General features: G+C 52.4%; 2 protein-coding genes across 2 annotated transcripts in view; one reads left to right on the plus strand and one right to left on the minus strand.

Moving 5' to 3' along the window:
- The window catches only part of LOC144274264 (uncharacterized), a 48,590-nt gene that overhangs the window by 15,001 nt on the left and 16,083 nt on the right, over positions 1 to 17,506 (plus strand). The gene's annotated exons all lie outside the window — the stretch shown is intronic.
- LOC144274272 (uncharacterized) lies at positions 6,985 to 14,583 on the minus strand. The gene is given in 5 exon segments (XM_077832936.1): positions 6,985 to 8,659; positions 8,662 to 10,512; positions 10,880 to 10,993; positions 13,906 to 14,032; positions 14,494 to 14,583. Coding segments are annotated over 5 exon segments (2,175 nt in total). The 5' UTR covers positions 14,551 to 14,583; the 3' UTR covers positions 6,985 to 8,633.

The following is a 17,506-nucleotide window of genomic DNA, read 5'->3' on the forward strand; positions in this document are numbered from 1 at the left end:
TCATGGGATAAGAGGAGAGGAAGAGCACAGGGGTAGAGAGGTGCTGCCTCTCATCACTCACCCCCTCTGCCCCTTTCTCCCTGCCCCCTCTGCTTTTAGACAGCACCATTATCAGAGACTGGTTTCCACAGGGCCTTTTCTTCGAAGCCTGGATTTCCCACCTCTGCTACAGCAGCATCAGCCTCTGCGAGGGAAGCAGCATTTCCTAGTGGATAGCAAACTGGCCTGGGACTCAGGAGTCTACTGGGAATAAATGGGGAGTAATCATATCAGTCTCCGAGCGTCTGTCTAGGGCAGGAAAAGTGGTTGGGATTAGCTAGTGCGTCTCCTTTATTCCTCCACCCCTGTTCTAGTCTAGACTGACCCTGAGCAATTTATTCCAATCCCCCATTAGCAGAGTGATTGTTAGAATCACTAAGTCCCCCACTTTGGGGTGAGATTGTCTCATTCCCAGACATCCTCATATTCCTCTAGCTTATGCTGAAAAGCATTTAATTATTTTGTGCTGTTTCTCCCTTATACACCAGCATTCAATAGATTCTAAAAAAGCTGGAGCAGGGATTGTAAAATAATGTGGTGTTTTAACTTCTGTGTTGTTTGAGAGGGACTGGGTGAGTCTGGGGGATTCCCTCCTGCCCCCATCAACCTCACCTGTCTTCTCTCACAGAGCAGCCTCTGCCCAAGCTGTGGAGAGTTTATCCTTTTCCCTTTCTACCCCTCCCGCTTCATGTGTGTCATTTACCACAGTGTCCTTTGCCCACCATGCTTAGGAATAAAGCTTTGATTTCTTTGATCCTCAATCGGGCCCCTGAAAACTTGAGAGAAAATGTCACATTCCTGAAGGGGAAATTCAAATGAACCCCAAAGCACAGTTTGAGCTTCAATCCCTATTGCTAAAGTAGCATCTGGAGTTTTTCCAGACAAATCCAGATCATTTCTAGATAGGAAGTTTTTGGTTAGGTTCGTCTTTTTTTCCTTTTTTTTTTCCCCCCCCATTACGATGATGCTAAAACTTTTGTCAATAACACAGTCAAATTATGTGCTGGTGCTGAGTAAAGCAGGTTTAGCCTGTTCAGAAGGAAATAGGTAAATTTATTCTCCAGATTTTGAGTCTTAAGATTCTCTAGGATTTCACTTCATGAATGGGAAAGTGGTTTGTAGCCCACCCTGGTTTGTGTAGGGGGGTTCTTTTTGGTGAAGCCTGTTCTGCCACGTATTTTGATATTAAATTACTTTGACAGGATGTAACTCAGATTTATTGGGGACTTCAAAAGACAAATGATCACTTGCTAGAATAGTCCTTTCTGATTTTCTTTTCACGTTTCCCTAGCCTTTGTCGTGAGATTTTCTTGTCCTTTGAACAATGAAAACGATCAGCATCTATCCGCAAAAACACTAAGGTTGAGTGCTGGATACGCACTCCGAGAGTCAGAGACTGAAATGGGGAAGGAAGTGACTGCCTGATCCCCGCAGAGATGTGAGATACAATCAGGATGGGGAGAGAGTGGTTGGGTGGACAGGGCCTTGACATTGTCTGATTAAAATATGACCATGTAGAGCATTGTTGCTACCACTGTGATAAAATTGCAATGAATCTTACACAAAGTGTGCTGTGTAAGGTGTCAATGGAAAGGGCATGATTTGCTGAATATGACTATGCTACTTGTATGTATGTACCATTTTTGTATTTGAAGTTATGACTAATGGCTCTATACCTGTATTACAAAAATGTTTGCTCCTGGGTAACACCCACAAGGTAGTTCACCTGCACATCTTGGAGGAACTATTCAAGTTGAGTGGCCCATCAAAAGAACACTTAACTCACAATGGCAGATGCCAACCTGCGCTGAACGGACTTTATGTAATGGCCTCTTCTGTGAGTGACTAAACGAAATCAGGCATGGACATGTGACTTGCCCATGTGACTCCACACACCATCTTGTTCCTGTGGTTTGCCACAGTGAGAACAATGAGGTTCCCTTCACCTGAGAGAAGTTATAAAAGGCCCTGGAAACATCTCTGTTTTGCATTTTTCCTGCTCAAACCTGTGGACTATGGACTTATACTAATGGGAGCATTCTAACCAAAGGACTGAGGACTTTCCAATGATTTGGAAGCAGCCAGAGACTTGACTTAAGCCAGCAGTTTATTCCATCCCTGCTACAAGCCTGAACCAAGAACTTTGCATTTATTGTATGTATTTGATTCCTTTAATCAAATTTTAAGTCTCACCTTTCTTTCTTTTTCATAAATAAGCCTCTAGATTTTAGATACTAAAGGATTGGCAACAGCATGATTATTGGGTAAGATCTGAGTTATATATTGACCTGGGTGTTTGGCTGGTCCTTTTGGGATCAGAAGAACCTGCTGTTTAATTAAATTAATTGTAAATAACCACTCATTAAGTTCAGAGTTTTTGGTGGTGATATAAGGGCTTGAATGCCTAAGGAAACTGCTTTTTGGACGTCTTGTTAGCCAGTGTGGTAAAACAGAAGTTTATTTTTGTTGCTGGTTTGGTATATGTCATGGGAGAATAATCACCAGTTTTGCGGTGTGTCTGCCTCATTTCTCAGCAGTTTGTCCTGAATTTGGTATTTTCAGTTGTGACCCATGGAGGCACTGTTACAGGCACAGTTTGCTCTTGTCAGCCAGACAGCTGAGGCTGAGAACTGTGAACTCACTGCACATGTCCCAGAGAGAGAGGAAGTGTCCTAGGAGTGCTGGATGAAGTGATCCTTGAACTCTAAAGGGCTACCAATGATGCCCCAAGAGGACTGAAGTGGAGAGGGCTCGGCGTTTCCCCATTACTGAGAGGAGGAGGTCAGGCAAATGCCTCTCTCATGGATTGTTAGCGCTTTTCTACCAGCTTTAATTTGTTCCTCTTTCCCTGGGGTGCGTGTGTAGCTGGAGCACCAATGTGCTGGGCTGGAGCTGAAATGCACCATGCTGAGCTGGGTGTTGGATGGGGTTGGGGGGGCGGGATTTAGCTTTTATTTATTGCTTTGAAAAGAACAAAGTAGCATTTAGTTTATCAAACTCCCAGTGTCCCTTGTCTTCAATAATGAGGGGGAGGGGAAATGGTCTTAAATGGACTCTGAGGTTGTCCGGCTGTCACCCATTGATGCAGCTGGGGAAAAGGCTGGTATTCTGGGGTGTATTAATGTGTATTAATGTGAGTGTTGTGTGTAAGTTTGCAGGAGGTCGTTGTCCTGCTCTGCTGGGCACTGGGGAGGCCTCAGCTGGAGTCCTGTGTCCAGTACTGGGCACCACACTTTAGGAAAGAGGAGGACAAATTGGATCGAGTCCTGAGGAGAGCAACAAAAATGGTAAAAGGTTGAGAAAACCCGACCTGTGGCGGAAGGTTAAAAGAAGTGGGTCTATTAGTCTTGAGAAAAGCAGACTGGCCATGGTCTGCAGACCTGCTAAGGGCTGTTATACAGAGACTGGGGATCAGTTGTGCTCCGTGGCCACTGAAGGGAGGATGAGAGGTAAAAAGTGTTAAACTGCAGCAAGGGAGATTTAGGTGCGAGATTAGGAAACTTTCTAACCATGCAGGTATTTAAGCTCTGGAATAGCTTCGAAGGGAGCTTGCGGAATCCCTGGCATTGGAGCAGGGTGGGTTGTTTGTTTGTTTTTTAAGCCCCTTGGAGGTGTTATTTTGCCATCCTTGAGCTCCACAGGCTGAAGGTTCCGGCTGTGACGTTTTCTCAGGGTGCCCAGGACTGTGAATCTCCTTGTTGCCTCAACGCAAGGGGGACGTGCTGCTGCTGAACTGGGTGTCTGTTCCCTGTCACCTCCAGCCTTTTAGCTCCCCACACAAACTCCCCAGGGCTCTGCTAGTCCTTACTTTGCCTTGCAGGTTCACACTAGGCACAACCTTGTCCTCGAGCTCCTCCATCATGTCCTTCTCTAGTGTCCAGCCCCTCTCCACTAGACACTCAAATTTCCAGGTAAGCCGGCCCCAAAGGGATCATACCAGCTTGTTTCAAGATTAGATACAGGCACTAACTGTGAAATATCAGTATCACCAGGCTTTTTAACATAAAGTGTGTTGTCATGTAATGAAACAGTAGAACCACGAAGGCTTTTACAACATGTGTTCTTATGTATCACTCCTAATAGGTTCAAGGGTTTTTCCAGAAAACCCTGCACATTGTACATTTTTACAGTTCTTGGTATCCACACCACAGTCAGAAAAGTTAACATTAGCATTAACATTAAATTTATTACAAATTTATAACATTAAATTATATACAAATTTATTACATTCACAATCAGTTTTGTTATGCCTTTGGCTCAATACCATTGGGGTTTTGGCATTTTAGGGTTAACCTAAAAAGAAAAGGAGGACTTGTGGCACCTTAGAGACTAACCAATTTATTTGAGCATAAACTTTCGTGAGCTACAGCTATGAAGTGAGCTGTAGCTCACGAAAGCTTATGCTCAAATAAATTGGTTAGTCTCTAAGGTGCCACAAGTCCTCCTTTTCTTTTTGCGAATACAGACTAACACGGCTGTTATTCTGAAACCTAGGGTTAACCTGTGGCTTTCATTAGCACATAAACTTTTTCCCTTTCTCCCTGTTCCCGAGGGTCAAAATTTGAACTCTTTTGTGTAAGAGAATCCATTGGCTGGCTGGGTGAATCCTCTGCTAATGGCCGTGGGCAAGTCTTTCTCCCCCCAGTCAGTCCGGTAATTTGCATCAACACAGACACTAGCTTGTTTACTAGTTTTCAGATCCCCAAGTATTACCAATCTCAAGGCTGGACTCTGTCTTAAAGAGATACTATCCATTTTCACTAGCATGTTAGACTCAAGGTTCTTTTGTCCTTCCATTACCAACCTCTGCTTCCACATGGAATCAGATGTCAAGTCCATTACGAGACTACAGGTCATATTCAAATTGTCTAGAGATGAGAGTTTACCTGCTGTCCCCTGCATCCTTGTGGATTCAGTTATAGGGCTGTTCTGCTCTGAAAAACCAGTAACCCGATCTTTCCTCACTACCTGAGTCACAGACTGCTTACTTAAAGAATCGACATGGAGACATTCATGTTCCAACAACATTGTCTCCCCAACAAGCTGTCTAAGTTTATAGGGCTGTTTAAACTCCCTAACAATTTTTTTTTCATCTGAAATCTTTTCAAAGCAAGGCCAGTGGATTCATATACATTTGAAAGACTCTGGCCCTTACAGTGTGGTTCCCCTCCGCCCTGGAGAGGGACGAGCTCCTCTGGACACCAAAGTGGGCGGAGCCAGCGAATCCTGCACCCGCCCCCTAGAGGTCAAGGCGCAGGACAGGAAATATAAAAGCCCAACCCCAGAGCTCATTACAGGAGCAGCTGCTGGAGAGGCTAGATGCCTGTAGCCTAGCTGGGAGACCCCAGCAACCAGCAGCAGACCAGAAGGCTGGCCCGCTTGACCAGAGCCCGGAGGAGCTGCCAAGCCTACCCCTCGCCAGTTTCCCTGAAGATCCCATGGTGCTGGACCCCCCCGGAGGACACCATCCAGAACCAGGTACCTCTGGAGGGGGAGTTCAGAAGTAGCCCATGGGCAGCCGACCCTAGTCTGGCTGCAGCACTGCCAAAGCCTATGTCAATGTGTTGGAGCCAGGATCCCTCCCTGACTCACTCAGCAGCTGGCCTTCTGCCGCTGCTAGGGCCCCGGGCTGGGACGCAGTGGAGTGGGTGGGCCTGCGTCCCCCCTGCCACCCAGCTTGTGGGTGGCAGTCTCCCCCTCTCCCAGGCCCCACTGAGCCAAGAGCCTGGGCTTATCGTTTACCTGCCGTTGCTCAGCCTATGCCTGAGGTCCTGAGCCATTGACTCTTTGCTGCCCTGCTCAGACCCGGGGCCTGCTAATTATATAACTGTTTGCTCACCCCCTGCCTGAGGACCTGAGCCCGTGACTCACTATAGGCTGCTGACCACGGGCCGTGCGTGAATAACTGTCTGTGTTTGCCTCTACTGCTGCCATGGCGAGAGACTCCCGCGGCCAGGCTAATTCCCTGTCACAACTGGAAGGAAGTACCGAGGCGGTGTGGTCCCCCACCTCCCCGGAGAGGGATGGGCCCTGGCGAAACCCCTCCACACGTGGTGGAGAATGTGGGCAGTGATCCCCCGATCCTGGTGAGAAGGGATTGGAGGAGGAACGTGCCCGGGATGACCACGGATATGGACAAGCTCATTAAGTTCCTGGCCGTGAGCCAGCAGCAGGCAGCCCATCTCCAGCAGCTGGTGCAGCAGTTAGGGGTGCAGCAGCAACAGCTGATTTTGGAGCTGGGGTGCCAGAACCGGGACCACCAGCAGCAATGCCTGCAGCAGCTGGTGACTCCGCTCCCCCGTCCTGCGGAACCCCAGCCGGGAGATGCCGCTGGGACGTCCAGCATAGCCCCGCCGATCTGGGTGACCGAGATGGGCCCCAACGATGACCCCGAGGCCTTCCTTGTGACCTTTGAGAGGGTGGTGTGAGTTGCGGGGTGGGTCTGAGACCAATGGGCCACCCTCCTGGCTCTGTGTCTGACCGGGACTGCCCAAACTGTGTAATGCGGGCTATCGACAGAGAAGGCACGGGACTACTCGGGTAAAGGCAGCAATTCTGGATGCCTTGGACATCAGCCCAGAAACCTTCTGGCAGCAGTTCCGGAGTCTGACCTACCCTACAGGCGCCCGACCTCAGTTGGTGGCCCTGGAGCTTAGGGAGGTGTTGGATGGGGCAGGGGTGTGGACAGGGGTTGGGGCAGTCAGGGGACAGGGAGCAGGGGGGTTGGATGGGGCGGGAGGTCCCAGGAAGGGGTGGTCAGGGGACAAGGAGCAGGGGGGATGGTTGGATGGGTCAGGAATTCTGAGGGGGGCAGTTAGGGGGCAGGAAGTGGGAGGGGATGGATAGAGGGCAGGGGGCCAGGCTGTTTGGGGAGGCACAGCCTTCCCTACCTGGCCCTCCATACAGTTTTGGAACCCCGATGTGGCCCTCAGGCCAAAAAGTTTGCCCACCTCCTGACCCAGATTGTCCCTGGGGAGCTCCACTTTCTGCCTTGCACACATCCCTGTAAGAATCTGGACAGCCTGGAGAAGAAAGACCTTTCCTTGAATCCATACTAATGGCTTCCTCTTAGAGAAAACAGGCTGACAGGGTCACTAGCCATGTGGGCTTTTCCTCTCATGGCAGAGAGTGAGGAACGCATTTTGAGACTTTGACCTCCGAGTCTCACGCACAACGCCCACTTGCTTTGAAATTAGCTCTTTTCTGTTAATGTTCCTCATTTTCATTCCACAAGGCTTCTTCCTCGTTTGATGGGTTATTTCATTACAGGGGTATACACAATGCAAATGTTTGCTACTACATTATAACAAGGTATAGTTAAATGAAAAAATGCAAGTAACATCCTATTGGTTGTCATGAAGTTTAAACGCCAACTACACACGTATACATTTAACAGTCACTTTGATCTATCCTATCCTAATACACAAGTGAATTGGTCTAGGGCTCTGGCACCTGCTCTGCCAGTGTCAGACAGTTTACACCAGGAAACCTGGTGGAGGGATATAGAGATGCTCTGGCTAATCCCAACCACGTTTCCGACCACAGAGAGAACCTCAGAGAATGAGGCTACATAGGCAGAGGTGAGATCTCCCCGTGTCCCACAAAAGGCCCTGTGGGAATCGGCCCCTCTCAGTGGTGCTGTCTGAATGCAGCGGGGGCAGGGAGAAGGGGCAGAGGGGGTGAGTGAGGAGAGGCAGCACCGCTCTATCCCTGTGCTCTCCCTCTCCTCTTATCCCATGATCCCCAAACACTCGATAGCCCCAGCTCCCCCAGCCCCAACCATTCAACACCCAGTTTCCTCCCCCTAACCCATCGGCCCGGTCCCTCAATATTTGATCCCCCAGAGCCCAGCACCCTGGGGGATTCAGGGAGGGGAGAAGTTATCAGCCCCCAGGGACACTCCCCCTGCAGGGAACAGCTCCAGGTAAGTGGGGGAGTCCAGCCCAGGGGCTGGTGGAAGATGGGGGGTGGGGACAGATGTGTAGAGTGAAGATGGGGCCTACCCCAAGTGTCCTTCTCCTCCTCTCCATGGCAGGGGGGTCCCAGCTGGAAGAGGAAGGGAGAGGGGGGAATTTCAGCCAGGCAAGAGGGACCAGTTGGAGGAGTTTCTCTCTCTCTCTCTCCCTTCCCCCGCCTGTGGCCCATCAGCTCAGTAGACAGGGCTGTAGCAGGGAGGAGGGGCTGATGGGGGCTTCTCCTCTGCCTGGGGTTTGCTTAGACCAGGCAGAGCCAGATGTTCACTGACCGGCTGCTGCTGGATCCTCACCCCAGCGATGGGCAGGTGGATCCTTGGGAGCCAAATGCCCCTGATGCGTGTGGGAACGAGGAAATGGGTTTGTCACCATGGCCAGCCCTTGTCAGGGCCCTGAGAGAATTTCCCTGCTGTGTGGAGGAGTCTCTGATGTCCAACATGGTGTTAGCGCCACTTGGAGCATTTTCCACACTGAGAACATCTCAGAGGTTTCTTCGCTGTGCGGATTTGCTGATGCTGATACTCCAGGAGCACCAAATGAACCTTCCCCGACGTTCAAGGTGTCTCTGCTGTGCGGGTCACTGAAGCGTGAAGTAAAATTGAATCTTTTCCTGCAGACAACCTATTTATAGGGTCTCTCTCCCTTGCAGATTTCTGATGTTTGGTGAGCTCTGAGCTCTTACTGAAGCTTTTCCCACAGTCAAGGCATTTATAAGGTCTCTCCCTCGTGTGGATTCTCCCATGTAGAGTAAGGTGTGAGCGCCGAGTGAAAGTTTTCCCACAGTCCAGGCATTTATGGGGTTTCTCCCCTGTGTGGGTTTTCTGATGTGTATTAAGGGTTGATTTCAAACTGAAACTTTTCCCACACTCAACGCATTTATAGGGTCTTTCTCCTGTGTGGACTCTCCCATGTTTAGTAAGGGATGAACTTTCCATAAAACTTTTCCCACATTCGAGGCATTTATAGGGCCTTTCTCCCGTGTGAATTCTCCTATGGTTAGTAAGCGCTGAGTTTGTGATAAAATCTTTCCCACAGTTGAGGCATTTATAGGGCCTTTCTCCAGTGTGGATTTTCCCATGTTTAGTAAGGTATGAACTTTCCATAAAACTTTTCCCACACTCGAGGCATTTGTACGGTCTTTCTCCTGTGTGAATTCGCCCATGTTTCATAAGGGATGAACTTTCCATAAAACTTTTCCCACACTCAAGGCATTTATAAGGTCTGTTTCCTGTATGGATTCTCCTATGTTTAATAAAATACGAGGTCTGACCGAAAGTTTTCCCACAGTCCAAGCATTTATGCAGTTTCTCTCCCGTATGGGTTCTCTCATGTCTAACAAGGTGTGATGCAGTAATAAAAACTTTCTCGCACTGAAGGCATTTATGGCGTCTCTCTCTTGTCTTCAGACACGGATGTCTAATAAAGTTTGAGTGCTGAATGAAACTTTTCCCACACTTAAGGCATTTATATGGTCTCTCTGCCATATGGATTTTCCTATGATTAGTAAGATGTGAGTGCTGACTGAAGCTTTTCCCGCAGTCCAAACATTTATGGGGTCTCTCTCCTGTGTGGGTTTTCTGATGTGTATTAAGGGTTGATTTCAAACTGAAACTTTTCCCACACTCAAGGCATTTATAGGGTCTCTCTCCCGTGTGGATTCGCCCATGTAGAGTAAGGTGTGAGCGCCGACTGAAAGTTTTCCCACAGTCCAGGCATTTATGGGGTTTCTCTCCTGTGTGGGTTTTTTGATGTGTATTAAGGGTTGATTTCACACTGAAACTTTTCCCACACTCGAGGCATTTATAGGGTCTCTCTCCCGTGTGGATTCGCCCATGTAGAGTAAGGTGTGAGCGCCGACTGAAAGTTTTCCCACAGTCCAGGCATTTATAGGGTTTCTCTCCTGTGTGGGTTTTCTGATGTGTATTAAGAGTAGATTTGAAACTGAAAGTTTTCCCACAGTCCAGGCATTTATGGGGTTTCTCTCCTGTGTGGGTTTTCTGATGTGTATAAAGGGTTGATTTCAAACGGAAACTTTTCCCACACTCAAAGCATTTATAGGGTCTCTCTCCTGTGTGCAGTCTCTGGTGTATAATAAGACATGGCTTCTCACTGAAGCTTTTCCCACAGTCTACGCATTTATAGGGCTTCTCTCCTGTGTGGGTTCTCCCATGGCTAATAAGGTTTGCACTGAAACGGAATCTTTTCCCACACTCAAAGCATTTGTAGGGTTTCTCTTCACTGTGACTTGTCTGCTGGATTGTGGTTTCCTTAGGATCCTTGCATCCTCCGCCACGTTCAATAGATTCACCTAGTTTGTTCCTAAGATAATTTCCCAGCTGCATCTCTGATCTGTGTTGATCTCCCCAGGCTTCTCCTTGTTCCAAGCACTGGGAAAAATTCTTCTCAGCTCTTCTCAAAAATATCCACTGCGGTTCCACTTTCCGAGGACCTTCCTGCTGCTGATTCTCCTTCTTGTTCTCACTCACTGTCCTATCACCTGCTGGGAGAGAGAGAATCCAGACAGGAGTCACTGCCTGTGCCTGGAGAAAGGACAGAAAGGGGAATAGCAGAGAGGGAAAACACAACACAGTGACTGTTGGGGAGCTGGAGACATTGGATTCTGCCTCCATATCCCACCCAAACACACCCAGGGAAGTAAAGTCAGGGAGGAAATTCCCAACAGCTAACAGGATGGGTGGGAAGCCGTGACTGATATTTGCCTTCATAATATGACATGGGCTGACTGCAGCCCTGACCTGGGTGAGATGGGGCAGAACTGGGGGCTTTTGCTCACGGCACATTTCGGGAGTCCCAGCTTTTTCCTTCTCTCACCAGATGTTTCTGTCTCAGTTTCCCTGACTCCTCACCTGTGCGGGCCCCTCTCAGGCTCTCTCCTTCCTTAGTGGCCTGGAGATCCGGGACCCACGGCTCTTCCCCTCGTTCCAGCCGGGCGATCAGGTCCGGTTTGGGACTGAAGAATCCTGCGCAGGGGGTGAAATCAGGCAAGGTCAGGGAGCATGGAGCATTGGTAAAGTATTTGTCACAAGGAACATTCCCTGAGTTTTACCTGATCCTACATGGGACTGTGGTAACTCAGACCCTTTGGGAGCAGCAGAGATCTGGTGTATGTGTGGGGGGGGTGTTGTTATATTCTAACTAGGAGGTCTCAGGCATGGGCAGCGGATATCAGAGGCAGGGGGAGGCTGAGCCTCCCCAAACAGCCAGGTGTGGCCCCGCCCACATTCCACCCCCAGTCCCCCTCCTGCTTCCTGCTCTGCAGGCGGCCGGCTCTTCCGGGGCTGGGAAGGATGGGGCTGCGCTGCCCGGCAACCTGGCACTCTGGGGGGCCTGGGGCCACGCTGCCCGGCAACCATATTTCCCTCTAAGGTGCATGCCTGCAGAGCCATGCATGAGATAATGAAGGGCCACACACCTAATTAGTGGAGCCGTGCAGGTGTGACTCCGCTAATTAGGTGCCTCCTGGACCCTGGAGAGAGGATGTGGAAGGTGAGGGAAATAGGGGGTAGGTGGGGGGAAATAGGGAGTGGGTGGGAGTGTAGAAACTAAGTTTGGAGTGTCTCAGGACTCCCACCCCCAGCTGGGCTGCATGCGGCAGCCGGGCAGAGACGCGACTTTCCCCAGTGGCCGCCTCTCTGCAGCTCCAGCTGGGCTGTGGCGGCAGGGAGAGAGTCTGATTCTCAGTCTCTCCCAGCCCTAGCTGGACTGTAGGGGTGGGGAGAGACTTCTGTTGGAGAAAAAACACTGTTACTGCTTCCTGGAGTTAGTTTTTTGAAAAGAATCCAAATAAATCATCTCTTCTCCTCTGCAAAACGGTCATTAAAAGTCACATTTAATAACGTTTTTTGTGATCACAAAAGTGACAATGTATTAGTTCTGCCTAGCTTTTGCATTGGATGCCATTTCAGAATTACTTAACTGGTAGATAGGTTAATTAATGCTACTTCCACCAGCTGCTTAAAACGTTTGGATTTCACTTTGCTTGGAACATGTATTGCAGCTTTAAAGTTTGATTTGCAGTATCACTCTTGTATTTTCTATCCTGTCACGTCCCAGTCCCAGCTCCAGGGTTGCAATGGCCTGGAGAGATGCCTCTCCTAATGGAAAGCACTTGGATTCCAGACAAGTGATTTCCATTAAGCTTTCACATTTGTTTGGGGAGAGGATTGGAAACCATTAAGGCCAGATCTTTGCTATCTGGTCTAGTTCTGGCTCTTCAGAGTACTCCCTTTGACTCATAAGTAGTAAGCACTAGGGCAGTGATCTCCAACCTTGTTACTCCCAAGATCACTTTTTGAATTTAAGGGCAACCCAGGATCTGCCCTGCCCTTTCCCCAAGGCCCTGTCCCACTCACTCCATTCCCCCTGCCTCGTCACTCGCTCTCCCTCACCCTCGCTCACTTTCACCAGGCTGAGGTAGGAGTTGGGGTTTGGGAGGGGGTGTGGGCTCTGGGCTGGAGACGAGGGGTTTGCAGTGTGGGAAGGGGCTCTGGGCTGAGTCTGGGGTTGGAGTGCAGGAGGGGGCTCTGGGTTGGGGCACAGTGTTGGGGTGCAGGCTCTGGGAGGAAGCTCTGGGTTGGGGAAGTGTTGGGGTGCAGGAGGGGGTACAGGGTACTGGCTCTGGGAGGGGGGTCAGGGCTGGGGCAGAGTGTTGGAGTGTAAGAGGGGGTGGGGGTGCTGGCTCTGGGAAGGGGGTCATGGCTGGGGCTGAGGTGCAGGAGGGTCTTCGGGTACAGGCTCCAGGAGGGGGCTGAGAGCTGGTTTGGGATGCTGGCTCTGGGAGGGGGATCAAGGCTGGGCTTTGGGGTGCAGGAAGGGGTTTGGGGTGCTGGCTCAGGGAACGGACTCAGTGCTGGAGTTTGGGGTGCGGCCTGCCGCTGGGCAGCACTTACTGCTAAGGCAGGCTCCCTGCCTACCCCAGCCCCACACCGCTCCTGGAAGGGGCCAACGTGCCCTGTGGCCCCTGGGAGGGGGCGGGCAGAACGTTGCTCGGCACGCTGCCCCTCTCTGCAAGCACCGCCCCCGCAGCTCCCATTGGCCACAGCCCCATCCCCAGCGCCGAGCCACTGGCCCACCCAAGAGTCAGGCCGGCCCCAGAACCAGGCTGGTCCGCTGGCTCCCTCAAGCAGCAGGCCAGCCACAGCGCCTCACTCCCTATCCCCCTGAGCAACAGGTGGGCAGCGGGCGGTGCGTGGCCCTTCCACCCATCCCAGAGGACACGGCAGGCAGAACGGTGGCCTGGCGTGCAGGAGTGCTGGGGTGGCACCCCAGTGCTGGGCGGCCGAAGCAGGCTCCCTAGAGAGTAGCCTGCCTGGGTGGGGCCTAGTAGCTGCACTGCAGGTAGGAGGATGCAGAGAGTGGGCAAGGCCACCCATGGCTATTTAGGTAGGCACAGCCTTCCCTTGCCTACATTACACAGTGCCCATGATGCAAGGGGTTCTCAGCCTTTTTCTCTCTGAGCCTCCCCCCTCTGCACCCCAACGTGCTATAAAAACTCCTCAGCCCACCTCTGCCAAACCAACTGTTTTTCTGCATATAAAAGCCAGGGCCTGCATTAGGGGATAGGGAGCAGGGCAATTACGTGGAGTCCCACGGAACATGAGGCCCCGCAAAGCCAAGTTGCCCAGGCTTTAGCTTCAGCCCTGGGCTTCTGTCCCATGCAGTAGGGCTTCCACTTTCTCCCCTGGGCACCAGGAAATCTAATGCTGCCCCTGCTTGGCAGCCCCCCTGAAACCTGCTCATGGTCCCCCAGGGCGCCCTGGGCCTCTGGTTTAGAACCACTTCACTTTGCAACCCATTCCTTCCTAATCCATCCGGGCAGTCAGCTATGCAGACCCCACAGCTTCTAATAAGCAAAGGCACAGGAATTCCTTACCCAGGGAGGTCACTGTCTCGTAATTCTCTTCCATGACATCCCTGTAGAGGGCTCTCTGAGCAGGGTCCAGCAGAGCTCCCTGCCCCTGGGTGAAATACACAGCCACCTCCTCGAAGGTCACCGGTATCTGGAACAACAAGAATCCCCCACTCAGCACCTTCTGCCCCAGCCACGATTCCCCTATTCATCAGGGAGGAGGCCTAGAGTAGCAGAATTCCACCCCCACCCTGCTCAGAGCAGCCAGGAGGCTTCAGGGGGTGGGAGAAGGTGAGAGCTCCTTGTACCCCCCAGCACACGGAGCAGGGAAGGGTCTTCTCATTTACTACAAACCTGCCAGGCACAGGCTGATACGGGAAGCTCCAGCACTGGGAGTCTGGTCAGTTATCCCAGCCCTGCCCAGGGGGATTGTGTCCGGGTTCAAAAGTGGGGGGACTTCCTTCCCCACCCCACGCCAATGGGCCTGTTCAGAAAATCAGGCCCGGATTGAATGTGTTCCATCAGATTTATCACACCCTGTCCCCTCCCTGTGTCTTTTCTGCCCCTCTCCCTCTACAACAACCCCCCTGAAGCTACCTGAAAATCCCCTACCTGAACTGGCTCCATCACAGCCATTTCCCGTCTCTGTCCCCTGGAAGATGGGACCATCTGGAGAGAAACCTGGATGTGATTCCTCAGCCTGCCAGGGTGAGATGAGCAATTCGGGAGGGGGGGGTCAGAAGGGGCTTGAGTCCATGTCACACCCCGATTACCCCCAGGCTCTCTCCCTGCAGACAGACTGCCACGCTGGGAAGAAACCTAGTTAGTTTATTACCACCCAGGCCAGGCCCCTCTCAGCAGAACTAAACTCACTGGGGCACTTTTAAACTCTCCCTGTAACAGTGTCTGAGCGCAATGCTGGAAAAAGAGCAGAATCAAAGGCGCCTCTTAGGGGGATTCCAAGTGACACTGTTCCCAAAGGCAGCATGTCCCCCCACTCTCCGACCAGCCCAGTGATTCAAGAGAAATGAACTGGCTTTTCCTCTCTCTGCTCCTCACCATGTTCCCAGGAGTATCACTCTGCCCAGGGGTGAAGCAGGGAATGGATCTGTGCAGGTTTGGGAGCTGGGAACCTCCCTCCCCAGTTCCTGCTCCTGCTGCCCCTTTCAGTCCCTCCACTCACCCTTTCTGTCCCCTTCCCTCTTTCCCTCCCCACTGCCTGGGAGAACTGGTGACTGCCCCCATTTACATGGGTGTTTGCTCTCCAGTAGACAGATCTGCTCCTGGGACAACTAACTGGGGTTTGAACCTCGCTGTGTCACTGAGGGCAGCAATTCTGGGACCCGCAGACACGTGGGGAGCTCCCCCCGCAACCCCCACATACCCCACTCCTATCCAGTACAAAACTCACCAGCAGGTTCCTGAAAGGGGCCCTTTGTGCAGACTCACATTCCTGCCCAGGCCCAGCCCTTACCCCCAGGTCTCTCTCCTCACCTGCCAGCTCTGGCTCAGGGGCTGGTGTCAGCAGAGCCTGGGGCTGCCCCAGGAGCTGGTTCCAGCTACCGCTGAAAGTGCCCACCTGGACTGGGCGCAGAGGGGCTTTAATGAAGGTCTCTCCCAGGCCCTGACTCTGCTGCTCAGTCTGGGCTCCCAGCTCAAAATGGAGGCGGCAGCAGCTTCTGACCCAGGGAGCTCAACTCCAGGGCTGTAATTACATGAGCAGGGAGAGACACACACACACCCCGGCCTCCTCCTCTCCCTTAGCAATAGCCGGAGCCCTTTGGCGGCAGCAACTAACAACTGAGCCTCCCTGCCCTGCCCCTGCAGCCCCCAGGACCAGGCAGGCAGAGGCTGATCCCACTGGCCCATCCGCACTCGCCCTCTGCCAGCGTCAGCAGTGACTCCGGTCTCACACCGGTGTGGCCGAGATCTGAATCCGGCCCGGAAATCAGACCAGGGTCCTGGGCAGCCTCAAACACTCAGGAAACAGACCCCAAAATCAGGAGTCGGTCTTTTTTTATTTTTAATCTAATAATAAGCGCGGGGGGTGGGGGTTTGCACAGAAGGAAGGGGGATGGCTGTGCAGATTTGCCTTGTAGCTTCTGTGCTCTGAGGGGTTGTTCGCCAGCCAACGCACCCCCATGCTTTTTTGACCATTTCTAGGAGAAAAAAAATCCCCACTAGCAGCTGGGAGGGGAATCCCCCTCGCCCCCCACACCCCATGGCGCGGGGGAGCTGCCTGGTATCCCTGGCTCTCCCTTCCCCAGCCAGTCTGCTCTTGCTCTCACCGTCTCCTCCCTCGTAGTGCCCCCCCCCCACATCTTCCCTTTATTCCAGCCTCGTTCCCCTCCGCCCCATAATTCTCCCCTTGCCCCCTAACTCCCCTGCAGCGCCCTGTCCTCCCTTCAGCCACCCCTCCCCAATCCCATCCTGCCCCCTGCATCCCTATCCCCATCCTCCCGGCCCCTCACACATCCCTGTTACCCCCGCCTGCCCCCCCCTTTAGCCTCCTTCCCCTGCAGCCCGGGGGTGACGGGGGGGGGCGGGTCTCTCTTACCTTCCCTCCGAGCGGGGCCCCCCTGGGGCAGGGGGCCCTGGCCAGGCTGGGGGCTCTGCCCTGGGAGATTCCCCTCTCCCGGCTGCAGCCCGGGCTCCGGGCTCCGGGCTCCCAGCACCAGCCGCCGGGGCTCGGGGATCTCGCCGGGAGCCAGAGTCCCCGCAGCGGCTGCGAGTCACTTCCTGCGGCCGGGCCTGAGCCCCGCGATCGCTCCCAGACGCATCCCAGCTGCTCCTGGGTCCTAGCGATAATCCCATCGCATGCAGCCGCCGTGCCGCAGACCCTGCCTCCTGGGGCCCCACTTACCCTGGGCACAGTTGGGGGCATCGTGCAGAAAAGCCACAGGATCAATGGGAGGACAGAAAGGAGACTTCCCTCATCCTGGGGAGTGGGGGACAAGAGGGCCTTCTATGGAGACTGGGAATTGTTCCAGAGAGTCCCCAATATCAGGAGGACAGAGGTGATGTGGGGTGCCTCCTGGGCACCGACAGCTTCTCACAGAGCTCTGTAGACATCCTGCACAGAAACCACAGGATCAACGGGGGGACAGAAAAGAGACGTGCAGATCCTGGGGAGGGGGGAGAAAGGGGGTTTCTAGGGAGATTCAGGGTTGTTCCAAAGGATCCAGGGGTGACGGGGAGCCTGGAATACTCTGTGTATGATTCGCTCTGGTAATAGACTGGCACAGGGAGCAGTTGGTCACAGCTGATCTCGTCTCCACACCCCACTCATAGGCTACCAGCCCTGGGCCTGAGCTCCCAGCTCTGCTCCCCTTGCTTGGGTCATGGAACTGCCAGAGCTTTACCACTGGGTTCCTCTGGTTATCTGTGGTCCAGATAGAGCCCGGGGTGGGTTAAGCAAAACCCCTCATATCCACCCTCCAATGCACTATTCTCTTTGCCCTTGCAAGAGCTACTAATGTAAGTACACTCCAACCTCACAAGAAGCACAGTGGGGACATGCAACGGCAGTTTAATTCCAATGCTTTAATAAAAGGAGCATAACTTGTTGCACAGAAACTTGCCACTGAAGGCATACCCTTGGATATCTCATCCTTCTTCCTCAGCC

Source organism: Eretmochelys imbricata, chromosome 14 (assembly GCF_965152235.1).
Source record: "Eretmochelys imbricata isolate rEreImb1 chromosome 14, rEreImb1.hap1, whole genome shotgun sequence".
NCBI classification, from domain to species: domain Eukaryota; kingdom Metazoa; phylum Chordata; order Testudines; family Cheloniidae; genus Eretmochelys; species Eretmochelys imbricata.